Source organism: Homalodisca vitripennis, chromosome 6 (genome assembly GCF_021130785.1).
Source record: "Homalodisca vitripennis isolate AUS2020 chromosome 6, UT_GWSS_2.1, whole genome shotgun sequence".
NCBI lineage: Eukaryota > Metazoa > Arthropoda > Insecta > Hemiptera > Cicadellidae > Homalodisca > Homalodisca vitripennis.
In genome coordinates this window covers 123064462-123086247 of record NC_060212.1, presented here as the reverse complement: position 1 = coordinate 123086247, position 21786 = coordinate 123064462, and the positions used below count along the sequence as shown (strand labels likewise).

Sequence of the window (21786 nt, the reverse complement as noted above, 5' to 3'; positions counted from 1 at the left end):
TAACTTGTATATATCTTATAACACATAATCTAATTATTTTGCTTCCAATTGTATCACTACTAAAAAATTCAACTTTTAAAATAATACCGTACATTTTTTCTAAAACTAGAAATACACCAAATTTTGTGTGGGAAGGAGATTGTAGGATTGATGAACAAGAATTGATAAAACAGATATGAGTAAGTGAAACACATACAACACCAGTTTGATCCAAAGTAACAAATTTACAACTGGTAATGATGAATGCAGACAAAGAAAATGTAGGATGTGTGGGCCCATATCTTCTTCCAAGGTGGTCGCCACAGGGAATGAACCTGGGGTGACAGAAGGGGGAGTTTAAAACCACAATTACAGCATATCGTAGGTGAAGTCTACAAATACATAAATGAGTAAAATTTTCTGTCAGTGCGATCAAAACAGTGCTGAACCGTACAGCTTTATTATGAACACACAACCCTTATTATCTAGTTGCATGCATATTGTCCAATCTCATGAAATTTGCAACTTATAATCAACTAACGAGCAATTAAGATATAACTTATACATGTTACATTATAACTGTACAAAAAAGTAATAGTCAAATCAGTTACTAGAATCTGCTTATAAAGGATTTATAGACGGTGAATGTTAAGTAAGTCTTTAACGTACATTACATAGTTAACTTGACATACAAATAGGGACAACTATATTACTCATTGCGGTTGTTTGTGTGGACTATGAACCATACCTCTCTGTTACTAGGACGCTCATGTTCAAGGTACAGAATAACCAAGTCATTCTTAAAGCTGTGAACTGTGAAAACTAATCCTCAATCCTAAATTAAGATAACATCACTTGAAAAGCAGAACATACACACTGATAGCTGAAAACCACGTGACAAACTTCTATATTCTGAACTCAAAACATTTTTATTTTGTGAAAGGTTTTTAAAAAAAATTTTATCAGGGCTATACTTTTTTTAATTTGAACAAAACTTATTATTTAATAACACACTATATTCAAACAAATTATAACAAATAGGGTTTCTTAAGAATTTATAAAACACAATGTATTTTTACTCACAAAGAAAACCTGGAAGTTAAAAAATATGAGCTTGACAAATAGTGTATGTTGCAGTATAAAATTAGGCTATAGCTAATTTGGTTTTTTTTTGTTAATGATACCTTATCATCTATGTTAATAGGTTAACAGACTATAGCCTACCATTTTCAAGAAAATAAAAAATCTGATGTATTAAAAAAACTTTAACGGTAGAGAACAGTCCAGATGAGGGAGAAAGGGCATTTATGCAGTCCTGCGTTGCTGTACTGCTGCAACCTATCGTTATTTTACTACAAGGAGATACGTGACACCTGTTGCAGATCTAACTATGAGATACATAAATACCCTATGTTATCAATCATTAGATTCCAATAGCATAGAATTGACAAACATAATTTTCATGTTTATTTTGGAGAGTTATAATAATTATATCTGGTATGTCAACTTTATAAACTTTAACTGAATTAAAATAAACTATAGAAGTTTGTCGCATGGGGTCAGATTACCCTTTACATATAAACAGAACTTGAATATAATTAAGATCATACTTGGACAAACTCGAGAATACAGTGGTTTCACATATTCAAAGTCAAAAACCATTTTTTTCATCATACCTGATCTGGATCAATATTTGTGACCATGATGATGTAAGAGAGTTTAAACGCTTGAAGCGCTTAATGCCCTTACAAGTTAACCATGTTTAATCCAGCCAGATTGTAATATACTTCCAGTGCTGCTTCAGATATGCTTTAGGAAAACTGGTAACTATTGTACAGACATATTGAATAAAAAAAAACTTGATCTAACAACAATCCAAAGTAAAATTTTAAATTTTTAAAACACAGAAATTGTCTTATTTTTTTATTTAATATATAATAAATAATCAATCATTTATGAACAGGATCAACATCAAAAGGGCAATTTAAATGTCAGCTAAAACATACTAAATCATGTATTATTAACCATAATACGTAATAAATAAATACTGATGAACAGGACTAACACAGAAAGAAGTATTTTATAGGATACTACAATTTACAAATTAAATTAAATTTAGTTTATTTTTTTAGGGCTGTCAAAATGTTAATTATTGAATTCAAGTTATATAGTGAAATAAAGTTTTACCATTATTTTTTTCTGTTTGTTAATTCTTTGTGTATGCTTTGATTATAGGTGTGTAGATTGGGTTTAAACTCTCAACACACCTAGAAACTTGTTTTGAGTTCTAGGAACAAGAAGACAATAGCTGATTTTTCAGATAAAACCAGTGAAACCTAGATGGATAAAACCATCTCTTATCATCACTAGTAGTGATTTAGAGAGTGCATTATCAGACAAGAAAGACAAACAATGTTTTCTTTTATCAGAAGGTAAATCTAAATATCTCTGGCTTCTCTTTTTACTCTGAGGTCATTCAGTCAATCAGCAAAAATTGGGAGCAACTGAGCAAGAATACGTGAAGACATGACAAAATCACAATCAGGTCAAACTTAAAATTTTAAATGAAATGTTTTTTTTTTCAAATCAGAGTAAAACAATGCAAATATCTAACCTCCAACATTATAATATCCCAATTTAAGAGAAAGTTAACAATAAAAATAGAGCCTTGATTCAGAGAATTGTTTGATTCGTTGAAGAGGGAATTGAATTAAATTTAAATTAACATGTTTGCTTCTTTACACACAGGATGAAGTCTTAATTTTACATGTAACAGACTCCTCACAATTTTATAAGCATGTTCTTTTAAAAGATAAAAAAGCTTTGTTTTAATCCATTAATTTGACTATAGAGTTATAAGAATGTTCACAACATATCAAAAATATACATACAATAGACTATTGTTAGTGACTGCATTCTCAAAAATCAAAATTGCATTAACAAAATTGCACAAAAATCAAATTATTTCTGAGCCACTCATAAACAAAAAGATACCCATACTTAACAAATTTTATTTATTTATTTTTTTAATTATCATACAAATTACTGTGGATACTCTAATACAATATTTTAAGTTCAGAGGCAACAGCATTGATAGTTATTCCTATGTCCATGTATACTCTTCTCTTGAACGCAATCAGCATTATCACCTGAGGCGGAAGTCCAAGGTGCACCTACTCGTAGTAAGGTGTCTTTGATATTTTTGCCATCCCGATGAAAATTCTAATACAATGCATGACGTTTATTTACATAAGAACCCTCTCCATTAGCTTCCTTCACCATTTAAAGGGTCTTCAGATGGAACAGAATGAATAGCAGATTTCTCAGCACTTTCACCAGTAGTTCTCCTAACAGCAGGAAAAGGAATATTGTTTACTCAATCTTAGCATATCTTAAAATTCTCTAATGTCAATTCTAACTATACATATCCATTTCCTGCAATTTTCCTTCCACATATCTATTAAGCTGTGACACTGTTGTTGAAGAGCTTGATATGGTTATTAACTCTATTTATTATTTACATTAAGTATTAGAGTACAGTACCAAATACTTATCAATGCTTAACATTTTGTTGAGAATGTACCTCTGACGTGCTTGATGAAATGAGAAGCCAGTGTGGGTTTCAACAAGCTGTGACATGTTACGGTCTACAAGATAGAAAAACGGGTTCCTTATCAGTAACAATACAATCACACAGAAACAGTAAGAATCTAACATAATTACAGAGTATTCCAGAACCCTTCACAAAAAGGAGTCAAAGTAGGAAATTGATGCACTATGATTTTTGAAAATTCACTTTCTTTTTAAATACAATTGAAAACTTAACATTTTAATTTTTTTAACTATAACACTGTTTACAATTTTAAATAAACAAAAAACTTAAAAACCTTTTTATACATTTTCACGTTTTTTTGTCTTATAAATACGGACACTCTAGAATTGGATCTATAGATATGAACAGAAATATTTTTTTTTAAACACCGACAAAATCACAACCCAGGTCAAAACTTTTAATTATCTAACCTCCTTAATTTTTATATCCCAATGTTAATTTTACGAGAAAGTAAACACTAAAAATAGAACCTCAATTCAGAAATGTTTGATCTGTTGAAGAGGAAATTGAACTAAATTTAAATTAACATGTTTGCTCCTTGACACATAAGACGAAAAGTCTTAACCCTTTGCACGCCAAGTAATTACGTATACATGTTTTGCCCTAGCGCCAAATTACTGAATATTTAAATTTTTTTAAAACTGTAAAGCCTTTTTTTTATTTGTTTAAGTAATTGATTTAAAGAATAAAAAACCATGAAATGCTTTTATGGGCATTTTTTAAAACGAAATATAGATATTTTTCTATTTTAAGTACCAGTAGGTATGAAATTAATGAAAACGTTATTTTGATAAAACTGTATAATTTTTACAAATGTATACCGGTACATGAACTAGATATGATGTGTGATAAGTAAATAAATACACATTTTGGAAAACAGTAAAAAGATATCTTACAAACTGTTTTCTCTTTTTTTTTTACGAATAATCGTCCCAAAGTATGAAACGCCTCAAAACAAACTTCTGGGTGTAATGCTGGATTGTCTGTACGTGTCTTGCACGACTATACAGTTTCTTTTCTCAAGCTCTTTTTGAGACAAACCACACATCTTGCTGTTCCTTTTGGTCTCTTCTGAATAAAATGTGGTTTCTTGTTCAAACGTTCAGCGGGGGGTGTTCCTTGACTTTGAGTGGGTCGGCCGCGGCGGCCCCGTCTGCTCATTTGTTGCGCCAGTTTGCTTGCAACGAGGTCCTTCACTAAACTTTTTCTAAATTGTGCATGTGTCATCGGCTTCGTCAACTACACTTGAAAACCTGGCGTTCATAACCCCAAGAACGAAATCGTCAAAGTCAGGATCGTCTGCGTTAGCCATAATTATGGCAATATATTCACAAGTTACATCAAAATAATAAATAATAGTTATTACTATAGCAATAGTTTTAATAGTTCACAAGCACTAAACGTAATATAAACTAATAAAACTGTAAAAATATAAACTGTCAGTGAGCAGGGACACTAGAGGTAGAACTTCACGAAATGGCGGCGCTTCATGAAATGGCGGCGAGTATGATTAATCGCTTTGGGCGTTGCGAGAAGTACGGGAAACAAACATGAATAGAAAGAAACAGCTGTTACCGATTGATACTCCTCAAACGTTCAGTTGGCACGTTGGCTAATGGCACTAGGCAGCAAAAGTGACTTTCTCTGCCATCTAGCGGCAAATTCTACTACACTATCGAATGTTGTAAAATGTAGTTCGCAGTATAACTCGCTATGGGGACTGTACAGACTTTTATGTATGCGAAGTAACTCGCTTATGCAAGGGTGTGCAAAGGGTTAATTTGATTAATAGACTCCTCAGAATTTTATGACATGGGTTTTGGAAACTTAACATCTATTTGACTTAATGATATGCACTTATAAGTTTACTCTGGTTTTTTTTTTACAGCGAGATAGTTCCTATGCAATTTTGAACAAAAAGTAACAAAAGAATTCACAGCAACTTGTCTCAAAATACAAAGTGTAAACTAATATCTAAAAGTTCCCCCTATTTTGATATTATCTACTGTGAAATTACTTTAATTCCAAACAATATTAAGCATCAAATTATCAAAATTTGAGTTCAGCTAATTAATCAAAAAAAATTCCCTAAACATGTCAATGTTCAAATTTTATTTGTAGCGTATCTGCAAAATTCAACACAAACTATAAAGGAATATATGTATTACATATTTATTTGACGTTTTACTAATCAAATTGGGTTTTATTTCTTATACTTTTTTTAACATAATGTTGTTATAATTTATTTTTACCTCTCTGCTTCACAACCACTATTAATGTAATTATTAGCACCTATTTTCCAGTCAAATTACATTATTAACCTACCTGAATCAAGCAAGCATCCATCCTATTTACAAAATTATGCATAATATTGTTCACAAAATTAATTTTTCATTGTATAATATACCACTTACATACAATATGTCATATTGTTCGATTATTTCAGGTCACTTACCCCTTTCATGTATGGAGCTTCAAGTAATGCCTCGATGTCAAAGTCTTCTGCCATTTCTCTGTAAAGACATGAGAAAAATTATGATAAATAACTATATTGAATCAAAAAACATTATTACATTTTGACTGAAATAATATATGCTATAAGATCCTTTCTGAATCTTGAACATTAAAGGGATTTCATTAGCAGTTGAAATAGTGCTCGACCTGTCAGGTGACAATGTATTGAGGAAAAGGTTGCAAAAGCATAAAGTTATCAGTGACCCCAGACGTGTTTAAGGGTAACAAAAGGCTGACTCTCAGCAAACGGGATTCGCCAATTAATTGGATTTTTGCTAGCCTGGAAAAGGTTTTTTATATATCCAACATTTTGAAACTAAATAATCAAGCGTTTGAAAGATCGTTTGGTGGTGCCTAACTCTTTTGTAATTACTTCAATAATAAATTCACATGGACATTTTAAAAACAAATACCCTTTATAGTTTCTGCATATAATGATCAGTAATGACACAAATGCCGTTGCCAGAAAATATATGACTTTATAGTCCAAATTAGTCAACGCTACAATGTCACAAAGCTTCTTGTAGGCAATGTCGCATTTAAAATAGCACCAATCAATCCCATCAGTTAATCATGGTTGACTCATAATGGTACTTTTCAAATACTTTTCAAATAGTGTCTAGAATAATCTTCACATTTACATTTAGAACAACTACAAATTTACAAACATCAATAACAATGATCAATTACTTCAATTAATTACTCTTTCTATTATTGTAGTGTTTTCCATTATTATTCTTCCCTCTCCATTTTAATTATCTGGGGTCTATTTCCACCATCTACTTATATAACTTTTATCCTCATGTGTTGTATTCTTAAAAATAAATACTACTTCCTTTAATGGAAGGCTGGTGATTTTTATTTTATTTTCCAGATGTCTTAAGAAGGTATTAATACTAAATAAGACCACAATTATTTTTATTTTTAAATATTTGAAATTTAATTTACTAAAAGAAACTAATTCTTTTACTAGTAAAACATTTTGGCATATTTTGAATTGAAATAAGGTCAAAAAATGTTTTGTTTTGAGTAGTCTATTATTCTGCCTACAATATAAGTGCTATAAATTTTAATAAAAAATCTTTTATGACAAAAAATTATTCCAAAATATATTTATAAATTTTTGTGTTTATAAATATCACGACTTTCAGTGGCATAGCTGGATAGAGTGACGTGCAACCCCCCCCCCCTCGCAGCGTATTGAAATGCGCTTCCTTTCTGCTCCAGTAACCCCCTCCTCTCACCTCTTCTGTCCTACCACTATCTTTCTATAATAGCCTACTTCCTCCTCAGGGTACATACCAAAATAATTGTTTTGATCAATGTCAACAATACAACTATGACCATTTCTAATTTATATTAATGTCTACACACGCCCGGTTCGTTATTTGTGGGATCGGAGTAGATTTTTCATTTTTAGTCTTGATGGTAGGTAGGTTGTAACTTATTTCACTACACCAACTAACAAAACCGAAATTTTCTTTTTTCCCTCCTCTTTCATTGTTTTTACTTATAGATACATTAAATTTAAAAAAAACAAAATCAATTTTCTTATGTTTCTTTTTCTTCAGCTGCTCCTTTCTCTGCTTTCTGTACTCCAAGGTTTTCAGACATTGCTTTTTTATTTCAATTTTTTAGAAAATCGGATTAACAATTGTATATTCTCTGTTAAGAAGTAGTACAGTTAAAACTTATCTTTAAAAGCCCCCAAAGTCCCACTAATTAAATTACCACTTTAGAGAAGTGCAGTAAACATAACGAGTGACCAATAAGTTCTGAGAAGGAACTAAGAAGGGAATAATGAATAGATAGAGATGGGAGAGGGAGGGAAGTATTTAAGTGACGACATGAAACAATACCGCACATATACTGGAGTCTGCAAATGAACAATTTTGTAAATATTCAAGAAAATAACATATCTTTTGTGTATTAATACCTATGTGTAAAGTTTGATAGATGTAGATTTACTAGATGTAGAGGTAGCCTATGAGTGTTTATTACAAAAATACAAAAAAAGGCAGCTGCAGCTAAACGAGACATTTCTCAACCTGTATTAATAAGACATTTTTTGTTTAAAATGATGTGTACTATCACCCACAGAAAAGTTTATAACATCCTTTTGAGAACACCTGTATATAGGCCTATACAACAATACATGTATAGCAAAAGTAGATGCAGCTTCAAGCCACTGGCTATCCCAGCAGTTGATTACAATTAATTTTGGATTTTTTTATTTAGGAATGAAAGATTGTTCAAATGGTTCAGAAAAACATTGAAAGGTAGCAGCACATATTGTATCAAGGAACAAGACAGGTAGCCAAAGACCAAAATGAATCTGTTCAAATTCAATTACAATACATTGCAACTGCTTGCTCAGGTCTGTCCCAGATTTCGAGATATTGCGACATTGTTGTGGCCCTGGCTCTCCTGGAGGTAGAGTGGAAAGGGTTAAACCAAGTTACACCTAACTATATTTCAATAAATTTCAACTGTTTGCTTTAAACGTTTTATTGTTTCTTGTTAATTTTGAAATAATAAAATAGCAGGTTACATCCTGTTGACTCTCAGGTAAGGCAGATCAGTCCTCGAGAGGCTGATAACCTTCCATTACACCAGTTACCCCTCAATTAATACTGTTTGATTGGGTAGGTAATAATTAGCCCTCAGGTAGTATATTACCTTAAATTAGAAAATTTAAATTACAAACATTACAACTATTCTTGGGGTTTGGACAGTCAGCTCTGTGGTAGATCCGACAGCCAATTTGGTATTTAGTTTACATGAGTTTTAAGTAGTTATATTACATAGTTAACCATCTCCTGTCCAGAACCTGATTCTCTCCCAACCCCTTTGTTAAATGTTAAGCTCTCCCAACCCCTTTGTTTAATGTTAAGTAGATATTAAGTTGAAATCATTGCATTATTTTTCAGTTCTTGTAAATAGGCTATTAGATTCTACACATCTAAACTATTATATGTAGGCTATTAACTGAAAGGCATAAACCAGAAATGACGGTCCAAAAAAGTAAGGTGCATCAACACTAAAGAGCATAGCCTAATTATTCCAAACATTACAGAGCAATGTTAGCAGGTATATAGGATAACAAAAACTCTTGAGGAAAACGAAACATACATTTTGAAAATCACATTAAGGGGAGACTAATAAGCGGCCTATACTTGTTAGTTGATTATTATTGAACAATACAATATATTATCTAACTTCAATAATATAATAATCATAAACAAAAAGAATTATATCCTATTAGCATAAACAATAATACATTACCATTCTTGATAAAATAAATATAACAATGACATTAACCCTTTGAGTGCCACAGCGTCGCTAATTTTGACGGTACGAAAAGTGCATAAAGTGTCAGCGTCGCCAATTTTGACGTTTCGTATTTCGATAATGTTTTATATAGTACAAGATTATTTTGGCCAAATAATCAGACGGCTGTATTCAATAGGATCCAAACTATCAATAAATACAAGTTTTAGGTAATTCTAAGCAATATATGGGTCAACCTCGATTTTTCTCATATTACAATATAATGTTCCAATAGTCAATTAGAAAAGGAAATGACTAGAATTTCTTGCCGGAAAGCAGTTATAGGGAGCAGGCAACCGCCAAACGGTCATATATTGCTTAGAGTTACCTATTAGTGATCAGGGGCACTGACGTGATCTGGGCTTCAAATTTGGAACTACTCGAGTTAATTTTTTTTTCTAAAAGAGCAAGCAGCGCGAAGCGCTGCGCAGCGGGCAGGCATCGTGCGTGATCCTTTTTTTTATTAAAAATTTCTGATAAATTGTTATTACATATTACAATATAATGTAGGTAATGTATGTAAAACAATTTTAAACGCATAATTACATGCTGGAAAGCAAAGTAAACCAATATAATCCGCCCAATACAAAATCTCCGTAAAAATCTGGTAAAGGAATCTGTGTCATTCCTTTGGCCTGAATCAATTCAGTATAGACGAAGATCACGCACGATGCTTGCCCGCTACGCAGCGCTTCGCGCTGCTTGCTCTTTTAGAAAAAAAATTAACTCGAGTAGTTCCAAATTTGAAGCCCAGATCACGTCAGTGCCCCTGATCACTAATAGGTAATTCTCGCGGTTGCCTGCTCCCAATAATAACTAACTGCTTTCCAGCAAGATATTCTAGTCTTTTCTTTTTATAATTGACTATTGGAACATTATATTGTAATATGAGTTGCCTGCTCCCTATAACTGCTTTCCGGCAAGAAATTATAGTCATTTCCTTTTCTAATTGACTATTGGAACATTATATTGTAATATGAGAAAAATCGAGGTTGACCCATATATTGCTTAGAATTACCCAAGTTTTATGTTGTTTCTCTACTATTTTATCTGTGAAACGTATGTTGTTTGGGTACTTATCAAGAAGCCACTATTTCTTGACGAGTTTTCCTTATCGGGGACAAAATAAATTACAGTATTAACCCTTTCGCTGCCACAGTAATTTGGCCGATTCATGTCGAAAAACGCCGCGCGCTGTTTGCAGATGTGTGCCGTAAACCGCCGGCGCTGCATCGCATGTCACTCCCCAAAAACTGCCGCGGCCGATATTGACTAATTGTAAGGGTTTAGTAAAACGTCAATAAATCTGTCAAAAATTGAGATATCTGCGTAATTTTTGTTTTGTTTTGTAGACAATAAAAGTCTCCGTAATACTATATATTTCGAATCAATAATAAAACAAAACTGTTTTTTTAATCTAAATTTTTTAGTTTTTAACTTTGAAATTTTTGTAAATTTTTATTTTTAAAAATTAGATAAAATATTTTTTAATATTGTTTCTGTTATTAGTTTATACGTTTTATTGAAGAATATTATGTTAACAACATTTCCTGCAAATTTCAGGTAAAAAAAACTAGAAATAAATTTTGTATAGCACTTTAATTAAAATAACACATTTTTTACTAAATATAGGCATAGAAGAAATACTAAATGTTTCACACATTTTTTACATAATGCTCTTCAAGAAATCCTATAAAACAGGTTGAAATAATAATAGTAACACTAAATAAATTAAATATACCTAGTAAAAATGAGTTTTATAATGTAATTTTGCATAATAATATTATTTTTATATAATAATAAGATTATTTTTATAATAATAATTATTATGCTTTTATTTTTGTGGCACAAAAATAGTAGCCACAATAAAACAAACTTGCAAACTTGAAAGGTTACAGTACAAACTGTAAACAACAATAGACTGAAACCATTAAGTTTAAGGGTTGGCGGAAACGTCAAACAGCTGATGTCTGCCACAGCTGATTAGATCCTGTTTCATTGTTCGTATTCCGTAATATACACTAGTCATAGATTATATACTTGATGTGTTTTTCACATTGAATGCCTTTTTATCTTTCGCCACATGTATAATAATGACTTGTGATCACTATAGTAACGAAAAAATAAAATTATAACTAAAAGCCGATGACATCGGCTCATGGCGATTTTCGGTCCAAGGACGTGGGCCGATGTCATCGGCCCTCGGCGATTTTGAGTAGACATACGCGGGCCGATGACATCGGCTCTCGGCGTTTTTACGATCAAACTGCAGAGCCGATGACATCGGCTCTTGGCGGTGAAAGGGTTAAAAACAACTGACTTTATTTAACCTATTTTGGAATTTACAAGTTATTACGACAATCAATTAAATCAAAAACTATAAGAACAACGTTTTATTATTCGAAAATGTCAGGTCATTCGTGTGTCTATTTGGAGACGATTGGAGATAGGAAGTATGACTCATCGAGTATTTTTAGATTGATTATGGAAGAAGGAACGTATAATGAAGTTTATTTTGATCTCTGATAAGGAAAACTCGTCCAAAAATAGTGGGCTGTGATAAATACCTGTACGATGATTCTGTCTTCTAGTCACGCGACGTAGCGGACGAGTACCGTGTTGCATAACGGCATTTCTTGTTGTTTATGTGCCGATAACCAAGCATTTGAGTAAATACAAAATAAAATAGTAACTTATACAGTATTTTACTGTATTTCTTTACAAAAGTAATGTATGATTTGAGTTGTGTTCAAGCGAAAAACGTGAATTTTCAGTGTAAATATTATTAGGGCTATTGTTTAGTAAATGTAAACTTTTATGTAAATATGTTAGCAAGTATTTGTTTCTAAATTTACTAATCATATTTATTTGTGTTGTATTAATGTTTTATTAGATTTATTGGGAAAACTACATCATTACTAAGTAATTTCTAAACTCTGACAAATGAAGTACAGTTTATAAAATGTCGGTACCGGGCAGCATTTTGTTAATACATATAATGCCATGTTTTTAAAATTCTAGAATAAGATATTACACATGGGTTTTATTTAGAATCATATGGCCTTTATCATGGTATAAAGAAAAAAAATCTTAAAAATACCGTATACACACAAATTAGGTCGAAACTTAACTTTTTATACAAAAGTAAACAACTTTTTTTATAAATACTGAAATTTTTATATTTTTATAAATCAAATTTTAATTGTAACGATATGTATCACATTCTGCATTTAATAAGAAAAAAAAACAACAACAAAATGACAGAAATCTGTTTGGTAGTTATTTTACAACAGCTTTTTTCCCAAAAAGCTTACAAATATGCGAAAAACAGCGTGGCACTTTATGCATATGCCTTCGGAAAATACCCGTGGCACTCAAAGGGTTAACAAATAACAAACCCAAATTTTATTTAGACCTACATTTCAGAGAAACATTACAGTATTTATAGATTGCCTAAATAGCAGTAACAGTTTCAGAAAAGGAGAAGAGAATTCTCCTCAGACAGGTGCACTTCCGGGCTGCAGTATAATAAGAGGCCACCACCACAATAAAATCATAGGATCCTTAAAAACAGAAAAAAGTAACTAAATATTAAGCTTAAACTGTTTTGTTTGTTACATTTTATAGATACACAACATAGCCTAGATAGTTTTTATATAACGTAATTCGTGTAAACATTTTTGTTTCTATAGTTTAGATAATCATAAATATGATTATGTTGTGGTGGTGACCTCTTATTATATTATAGCCCACTTCCCTACCATATAAAAAATCACAAATTCTCTGCTATACAGTCTACCACTATTCCACTCCTCAAATTTCTCTGACATTTTGCCAAGAACTAGCCTATCTCACACAGTTTCCTCATATACATCGCCATTTACAAATTGTTCTATAATGATCGAATAATGGGTGTAAGTTAGGTTTCTTATTAAAGTCTCCCCACATTATATACAAAGTTTCACATAAGTTGTATATTCCTGCAACCTGGTATTTTAAGATTAGGAGTAACCTATTATTACTGCTAGTGGAGTAGAGTCCATACTCTTATTCTAATAATATGTGTGAAACAGGCATGGTACTATAGCCTAGCCTACTAGTTAATTTTCTGTGAGATTAAGATTGGACCATTAGGTTTATGGTCCAATAAACCTAAGTTAATGGACATAAAAACAGATAATAAACACCTAATGGTATAATAAACAGATCTACTGTTCAAAGTAACTAGACCCTAGGGCCACTAGTTTTTTAAGAAACTAAATAATAATAAAAATCAAACTTCTATGAGAATTTAAATAAAAGAAAGAGGAAATTCAGTAAAAGTACACACTAACTGAAAAACCACCCACCATTTTTAATCATGGCCCCATTAGACTGCATATCAATTGCAATGTCATCTACAATAATGTTATGTCTGCAATGAAACAAGACATTATATAAGTATTTAAGGCGTCAACCAACAGTAACCGCTAAAAATAACTAAAATAAAAATTATTCATAACATACCAGATGAAAATGTAGAACGGATGAAGATTGAAATTCTCCTGAAGTTACGGCGCTTCACAAAATAAAGCAGGATCTTACACGTTCAGGGTCAATTCTCAACTGTGCAAAGAAAGATCGATAGTATGACAGAAATAAAACTAAATCAACCATACACATAAACTATAATTTACATTCAAGAAATGTAAGGTAATATTTATCAAACTTAAATATGAATTTCACGAATGAGAAATAGAACAATTATTACTAATATTATTCCTCCAGCAAGAGTCCAAAATGGCGAAACGAATCCGATCTAAATGGAATGGAAGGAACACGAAACACTTGAAACGAAACAAGGACTTGAGCAATGAAAATATCATGACGAAATAGTGACGTCATTACACGAAAGACAATAAGAACAGAGAAGATGCCAATCCCTTTTTCGTTTACATGTAAATAGTATTATGAAAAAGTATGTATATTAAAATGTGGTCATTTCTTAAAGACTAACAATGACGTTCTGACTGATAATATTAAATAATCGGAATATGTATATATTTCAAACCATCGTAAACGTCAAAATATTATGCACTTTATATTGTAAGATCAATTTACCATTATACATTTATTCCTATAAATCCAGATAACAGGAAACAAATTATATGACAGCTGAAACCAGAATTTCTTTTCTACCAAAAACAACATTGTTGAATGTAGAAAACTTAATTAGTTTCGTATTTTTAATAGATTTAAAATAAATTGTTATAAAGTTACATATTGAGGCAGAAACAATCATGGCACAACTAAAGAAAGGAATGTTTACTTCTAATAAAGAGGACAAACACTGTACAGCTCCCTTTCCACTTGAGACTAAGTATTTAAATTTAAAATTTCTATCTTTTCAAAATTAGTTGATGTTGTCTAATTTATTTATTTATTGCGAGCAGGCTTTATTTACAGTAGTTGTATAGTTGATTGTTGGGAATAAAATATTTACGATACACGTAGATAAAACTAACAATACATGCAAAATCAATAAATGGCAGTAATAATGATAGAGGAAGCCAAAAAGGATGTAGTTTAGTAAAGAACATGAATACAAATCTAAATGCGATTCTTAAAAATAAATACGAAAAACTACGATTACAAAAATAAAGAACTAGTGAAAATTAATTTTCTTATTATGCAGCCGACACACAGTGTTAGTTGATATTATTGATGTTGACTTCTTTTAGGGCCATCCCCAAAGAAAACCCCCACATAATATACCCGTAATAGGGATAATATTAAACTAGAAACTTTAAAAAGATAGCTGCTTGTATTCTGAGGGTCTGCTGGTTAGAGTACAATATTTGTAATCACAGGTACTGAATTTCCACACCCAAGAATCTGAATATTATTTGTGTTATTATTGCTTCATTTACAACCACCTTACTTACGGAGTGGTATTGTGGGGTGTCTGGCCTATGTTTTGCCTGATATATTTTTATGAATCAGATGTTTGATGTCATTACTATATCTGAGTCTTGGTTAAAGCCAAGTGTTCCTGGCGGTTAGGTAGCACTTCCGGGTTATTTAATTTGCAGAAATAATATATTGTCCAAAATTGGTGGGTGTATGTGTGTATTTGTAAAAGAAATTTTCGGGGTTAAGCACTTGTACTCTACACAGCAGGAATATTCGGCTACACCGGAATTTATGTATTTAGAAATTAATGTGTCTGTTTCGGAGGTACTTCTCTTATGATTATGTTACCGTCCGCCTAAGGTGGGGCATATGGATGACTTTGAGGACTCTCTTGCGCCTTCTCTCGGGCTATGGTCGTGTCTTGATTATGGGTGACTATTAAGGATCTTCTGAAACCTAACAATCACAACACTGTACAGCTCACTAGGATGTTTCAATCCTGCAACCCGACTATACTGCCACTGAACGCCAAGCACTACACTGCCGAAACCACCACCTAGTTAAATCTTATGGTAGTCTCGGACCCTGAGGAATCATTACACCATTGGCAGCTTAAAATTCCGGCAATTTCCCATCAGGATTTAATTTTCTGTGCCCTTTCATTAAAAGTACCCAAACCTAAAGAAAAATATATAACTTACAGATCATACAGAAATATGAATGAAATTGCATTTTTTACGGATGTTTGAACATACCCATGGCATTTCGTGCAGAATAAGGAGACTGTTGATAAGATGGTTGACTCTTTAAATTCTCTTATATTAAAGCTGTATGACAAACATGCCCCTCTTTTTACCAAGCGAATTAATAAGAAACGACCTGTTTCCTGGATTACCGAGAATATTCTCGGTCTAATGACCGAAAGAGACGCCTTGTTTCGGAGAGCTCAGCGCTCTAGAGATGATACGGTACCGCCATCTTCGTAACCAAGTCAAACAACAAATTAGAAATTTCCGTCTTCGATGCATAAATGGTATGTTTTCAGACAGAAATCAATCGACAACTGCATTATGGAGTAATGTCAAGAAGCTTGGTTTTGGCAAGCAACCCTCTCCTGCCTCTATTAATATTTCACTTAATGATCTAAATAAGTATTTTTCATAATTTTCTCAAAAATCTATCACCGCAGTTGTTCAAACCCATTTAGATGAATTGAGTCAACAAACCTAGAATATTCCCTCAGACAGCCAGTTTCGTTTAAATCCAGTATTAGAGGTAGATGTCCTTAAAGCAATCAGACGTATACAAACGAATGCTATGGATTCCGACAACATATCAATCTTATTAGTTAAGAAAATTCCTTTTTGCTATTCTCGCTGTCATTACAGCAGTTTATAATAAATCTCTCACAAAAGGTGTTTTCCCCACACAACGGAAGTCCGCCTTAGTTCGTCCACTAAATAAAATGAAATCTCCATCTGAACCCCAAGACTACCGACCAATTAGTATCTTACCAGCTCTCTCGGAAGGCCTTGAGCAAATAGTTCATTCCCAAATATCAGATATCTTGTCTAAAAATAATATTATTAATGTTCTTCAGTCTGGCTTTCGCTAAAACCATAGTACAGAAACTGCACTTCTGAAAATAACTGATGACATTCAATTAGCTATAGATCAAGGTCTTTTACCTTACTAGTTCTATTCAATTTCAGCAAGGCCTTCAATACAATCATTCATAACATTCTATTTAAAAAGCTTAAAAATTTAGGTTTCTCTGAAAATGCTTTAGCATGGATAAAATCATATCTGAGGGACAGAAAGCAGTGTGTGTGCAATGACAACTCAATGTCTGATTTCATAACTGTGACCTGCGGAGTTCCGCAAGGATAAATTCTTGGCCCACTACTTATTATTTTGTACATAAATGACATTAACACTGTATTGCGACATTGCAAATTTCACTGTTATGCTGATGACTTACAACTCTACTCACACTTTAACATTATCGACATAAACCAGACTGTGAAGTGGATGAATGAATACATACAACGACTTGTTCAGTGGACTTTAAAAATGGACTTAAACTTAACCCGGATAAAACCCAACCCATGATTGTCTGTCATCAACGACTTGCCAACTCCATTGACCTACAAAATACACCGACAATAACTGTAGGCGGAAAACTTTTACCATACGTTGAAAGGGTAAAAAGTCTAGGATTAATCATAAGCAACACACTTGGATGGACCAATGCAGTGGTGTACACCTGTAACAGGGTGTTCGCTGCTGTACACACACTGAATCGAATGCAAGGTCTTCTACCATTTCACATTAAAATTCCGTTGGTCAAGTCACTTGTGTTTCCTTACTTTAACTACTGCAACTCTGTAATCAATGACATGACTGTAGCCCTTAGCACTAAACTGCAAAGAGCACAAAATTACTGCATTCGCTTTCTGTTTGATTTGCATCGAAGGGCTCATGTTAAGCCATATTTTATTCTATCATCAATCCTAAAATAAATTAGCTGTTTCAAGATCAATTCGAATTTTGTCATTGTTGTACTCTATTATTAATACGGATTCACCAAAATATGTATCTGAAAACTTTTAGTTTTAGGCGGGGAGTGGCGCAAGAGAAACTCGGTCTGGTGCACTAAGTCTCAGAATTCCAATACACAGAACCAAAACCTATAACCGATCCTCCACCGTTACTGCCTGTAGATGATGGAACTCCTTACCGGATCCTGTCAAACAAATTGAGAGCCGGAAACGGCTTGTGGCGGAGCTGAGACGAAAATACCTGGACCGGATGATAGCGGCGGGCGGCGGGGTTACTCTTTGAATCGTGACTGTGTGAATGGAATACCGTAAGTGTAATTAGTTTGAGTTAATAAGCCTTAATTTGTATTATTAAGATTTTTTTTTAAGAGGTTAAATGTAAGAAAGGACCGTATGGTCCTAATTTCGCCTCAATAAAGAAGTCTTTCTTTGGCCTAACAACCAGTTGATGAATGTTAAAATTGCAGAAGCAAGAGAGTTGTATAATTCATTATTAGAATTTGCGAGTCTTGTAGACAAATCTTCCAAAAATTGCAGCATTTAACCTTGCCATGTCTCTAAATTTTCAAAATAACACCAATTTTTTCTTAACGGGGACCCAACAACTATATTATTTTATAGAATAGACTTTATTTGTCTTACTTGAAAATATTTAATCGTCGTTATGACAATCGGTTTTGTTTTCTCTCTACAAAAGGAAGTGATAACGGCGAGAAGGTATCCACTCTGCCCCTATGTACTATTTTTAGTAGGTTATATAAGTAGGTTAATACACACGTACGTATTATATAAATATAAAAAGTTAATGAATACTCACGTGATCTGAGCTTGAATTAAGGTACTCAGGTAACGTTTTCTGTTTGCGCAAGAAGTGTGGGCGCCACCAAAATCCGTACCAATGTCCAGGGCAATTTCCGATCGGTACATGTCAGATCATCCGTGATCTAACTTTGGAAAAATTGGAATATCTGGGACGTGATCTGAGGTTGGGAAAATACGGATCGGAAATGCTCCTAGCCATCAGTATTGGCTTCGCCTTCCCGAACTTCTGGCATCCCTCGAGATAGTACCTAAATACGAGCTTAAATCACGTGAGCGCTTGTAAAGATTACCTTTAACTTTGGTACAGTACTATTAGAATCATATTAATTTATGATAATTTAATCTAAACCTATTTGTATCAAGTAATAATAATAATTAGATAGGGAGAGAGTGGCATCCTTCTCGACGACATCACTGTCTTCTTTTTGGGATGCGAAAACAGGAACGGGTCGTCATAATATGTAATTTTCACAATAAGTCAAATAAAATTATTACCAATAATGTAGGTTTTTCGGTCCACGATAAGAAATATTCTTCTAAAAATAGTAGGATCCGAATAATTCCAAAGACCGAAAGTTCAAGTGAGAACTAGTTCAAACCAATAAGTTGGAAATCATTACTCTCCACAACAACTACGGGGATAGATAATTCCTGAAAATCAAATTCCAGAATTGTAAATGCTACCTCCACGTCTGAAGAAATGTAGCCCGCGAACGAAAGTCAAAACTTGTTCATTCTATTGGTTGTTTAAAGGGTTGAAATTCAAATTTATAAGTTTTCTCAACACTTTTAACTTCAAACTTAGACATTTCAACATCTTTCAAATGATTCAATAATTATATGTTCTTTAAGAAATTGTTTACGCCATTCACTATCATTTATAACTATCATTGATAGCAACAATGATAATCTAGTCAAAAGATACTTAAAACTGGCAGTGTAAATGTGTATAAGTATAAATAAGTTGTTTTAAACAAAATGCTATTAAATAATCATTAACCGAAACGCAATGTTACGTGTTTAACCGAAGCTATGAACAAGGAACAACAACAACACAACCATTGCAGATGAAATATTTATTTTGGCTCCGTCTTTCGGAATAAAAGTAGATTTCAAACGAAGCTGTCAACTAGAAGATGCATTATTAGTCTATAAACTTAACCCTATGGTTAAGAAGTGATGGATGAGACGTTGGTAGCTAAGGGTGGAGCGTATTAATCTACAAAGGTTTTTTTCTAAACTACCTCATACCCAATCCAAATAATAAGTCTACTTTTGATATAATTTTACATCCAGCAGATTTATTTCTCTGATAAATAATTATGCCCTCAGTTAACCATAAAGTAAACTCAACCTTTTATGAACCAATCCTCTTGGTTTACTAATTCTCATAATTGACTCATCTCCCTGAAGGAAAGAGGAGTCTGTTCTTCTCACCCCCGATAACCTTACCCCCACAATGGGAATAACATCTAGCTGAAATAAAACACTCTGGCCATCTTATTCGGCTGATAAAGATTACTGTGTTTAATTAAGTGTACAGTGGAGTCCCGCTAATCCGAACACGTGTAATCCGAACGTCGGTTAATCCGAACAGGTCCAGGAGGAATTATTTATAACGATAATGAACAGTTATAGGAACTAATTGCATAAAAAATGAAAATGGGTGCATCATTTCGTACATAAACAAAGAAAACTTTAATTAAATAGACATACAATATTTTATTAAGACAAATTGTGTACGGTACAGTACATAAATAATGAAGTTAAATACAGTACCAAATTGAAACTTATAGGTTAAGTATGAGTTAAATTACTGTATTAAGAAGTGAAATCAAACACAAATTGGACGTACAGTACTGATATTATTATTGAGTACAATATTAATTGTTAAAAGACATAAATTCAGTTATTGTCTTCTGTCGCATTGAAGAGTCTATTGGATGACGCGTAGTTTCGTACAACTATTGAACGCGTGGACCAGTACAATATCCAGTACGCTCACATTGCTTAACAATAGAACTCTCACACTAAATACGGTAAATGTGCTTAGTATTCGCAAACACGTTTATTTGTCAAGAAATACAATGCAACAGTCAGAAAACATGTTTTAATAAACAATGTTGATAATTCTATAACAAAATACACCCATCTCAAGTTTAAAACCGTATTTTTCTGTAATTCTGGCTAATCCGAACAATCACATAATCCGAATAGGGCTCGGTCCCAATTAGGTCGGATTAACGGGACTCTACTGTACTTCAAGTATTCCAAACACCTTTATCTTTGAATCCTTTGTTGTTCTTGAAATTTGACAAAATTCTAGCTTAGTCTGTGTACCCACTACAAAACGTCTTAAATCTATCAATTTCGTCTTTTATATAGCAAATTAAGGGGTAAGAGGTCTCATTTTGATTTCAGGTATAAGGTTAGCCTGGATGTTAAAACTAGGTAACTGGAAGATGGAGGAAGTTAAGAATAAAAGGAAGATGAACTGGAGCTAAACTCAACATTTAGATTGAATCAACCAATCCTACCATAACTACGTTATGTGCAGAAAACTCGGTTGCTTCACCGTGCTTAGAGGTCGTGTCATAAACATCGTAGTACATTAAATTGTACACCTAATGAGACAATGAGCCTACCTTCTTCACCTATTTACAGGCGTCACTACTGTTGAAACGATGTAAAGGTTAGTTTCGAGATTTTTCGTCGCCGGCTTTCTTTGGATCTCTTCAGACGAACATGATTCCAGATTCTAAGATTACCAATCTTAGAATCTGGAGACAGCTTCAGATACCAGACGCTGCAGTAAAATTAATGTAGACTGGAGATAAACTTAACATTCAAAGATAAATGTACCATAATGTTTATGTACTTTCTGGATACCTCCGAGACCGAGAGTAAACCGGATAAAAAGCTCGGTTTCCTGATATTGAATGTAACACAAGGTACGTACACAGATATTCTGAATATCACAGATTGACTTTATTCAAATATAACTTAAATATTTAAATTTAAACTTTACATTTGATAAAAATTTGCACAGAAAATTATGACTAAGGAATTATTGTA

The 21786-nt window shown here is 32.8% G+C and overlaps 1 protein-coding gene across 1 annotated transcript in view; it reads right to left on the bottom strand.

The window, feature by feature from the left end:
* The window catches only part of LOC124364897 (RNA-binding protein 39), a 34539-nt gene extending 20242 nt beyond the window's left edge, over window positions 1-14297 (bottom strand). The window contains exons 1-3 of the mRNA XM_046820703.1: window positions 14187-14297; window positions 13943-14041; window positions 6048-6105 (exon numbers count right to left, since the gene is read on the bottom strand). Coding sequence (XP_046676659.1) covers window positions 6048-6101 — 54 coding nt within the window. The 5' untranslated portion in view covers window positions 6102-6105; window positions 13943-14041; window positions 14187-14297. The remainder of the gene's footprint in view (window positions 1-6047; window positions 6106-13942; window positions 14042-14186) is intronic.
* Window positions 14298-21786: the final 7489 nt, after the last annotated feature.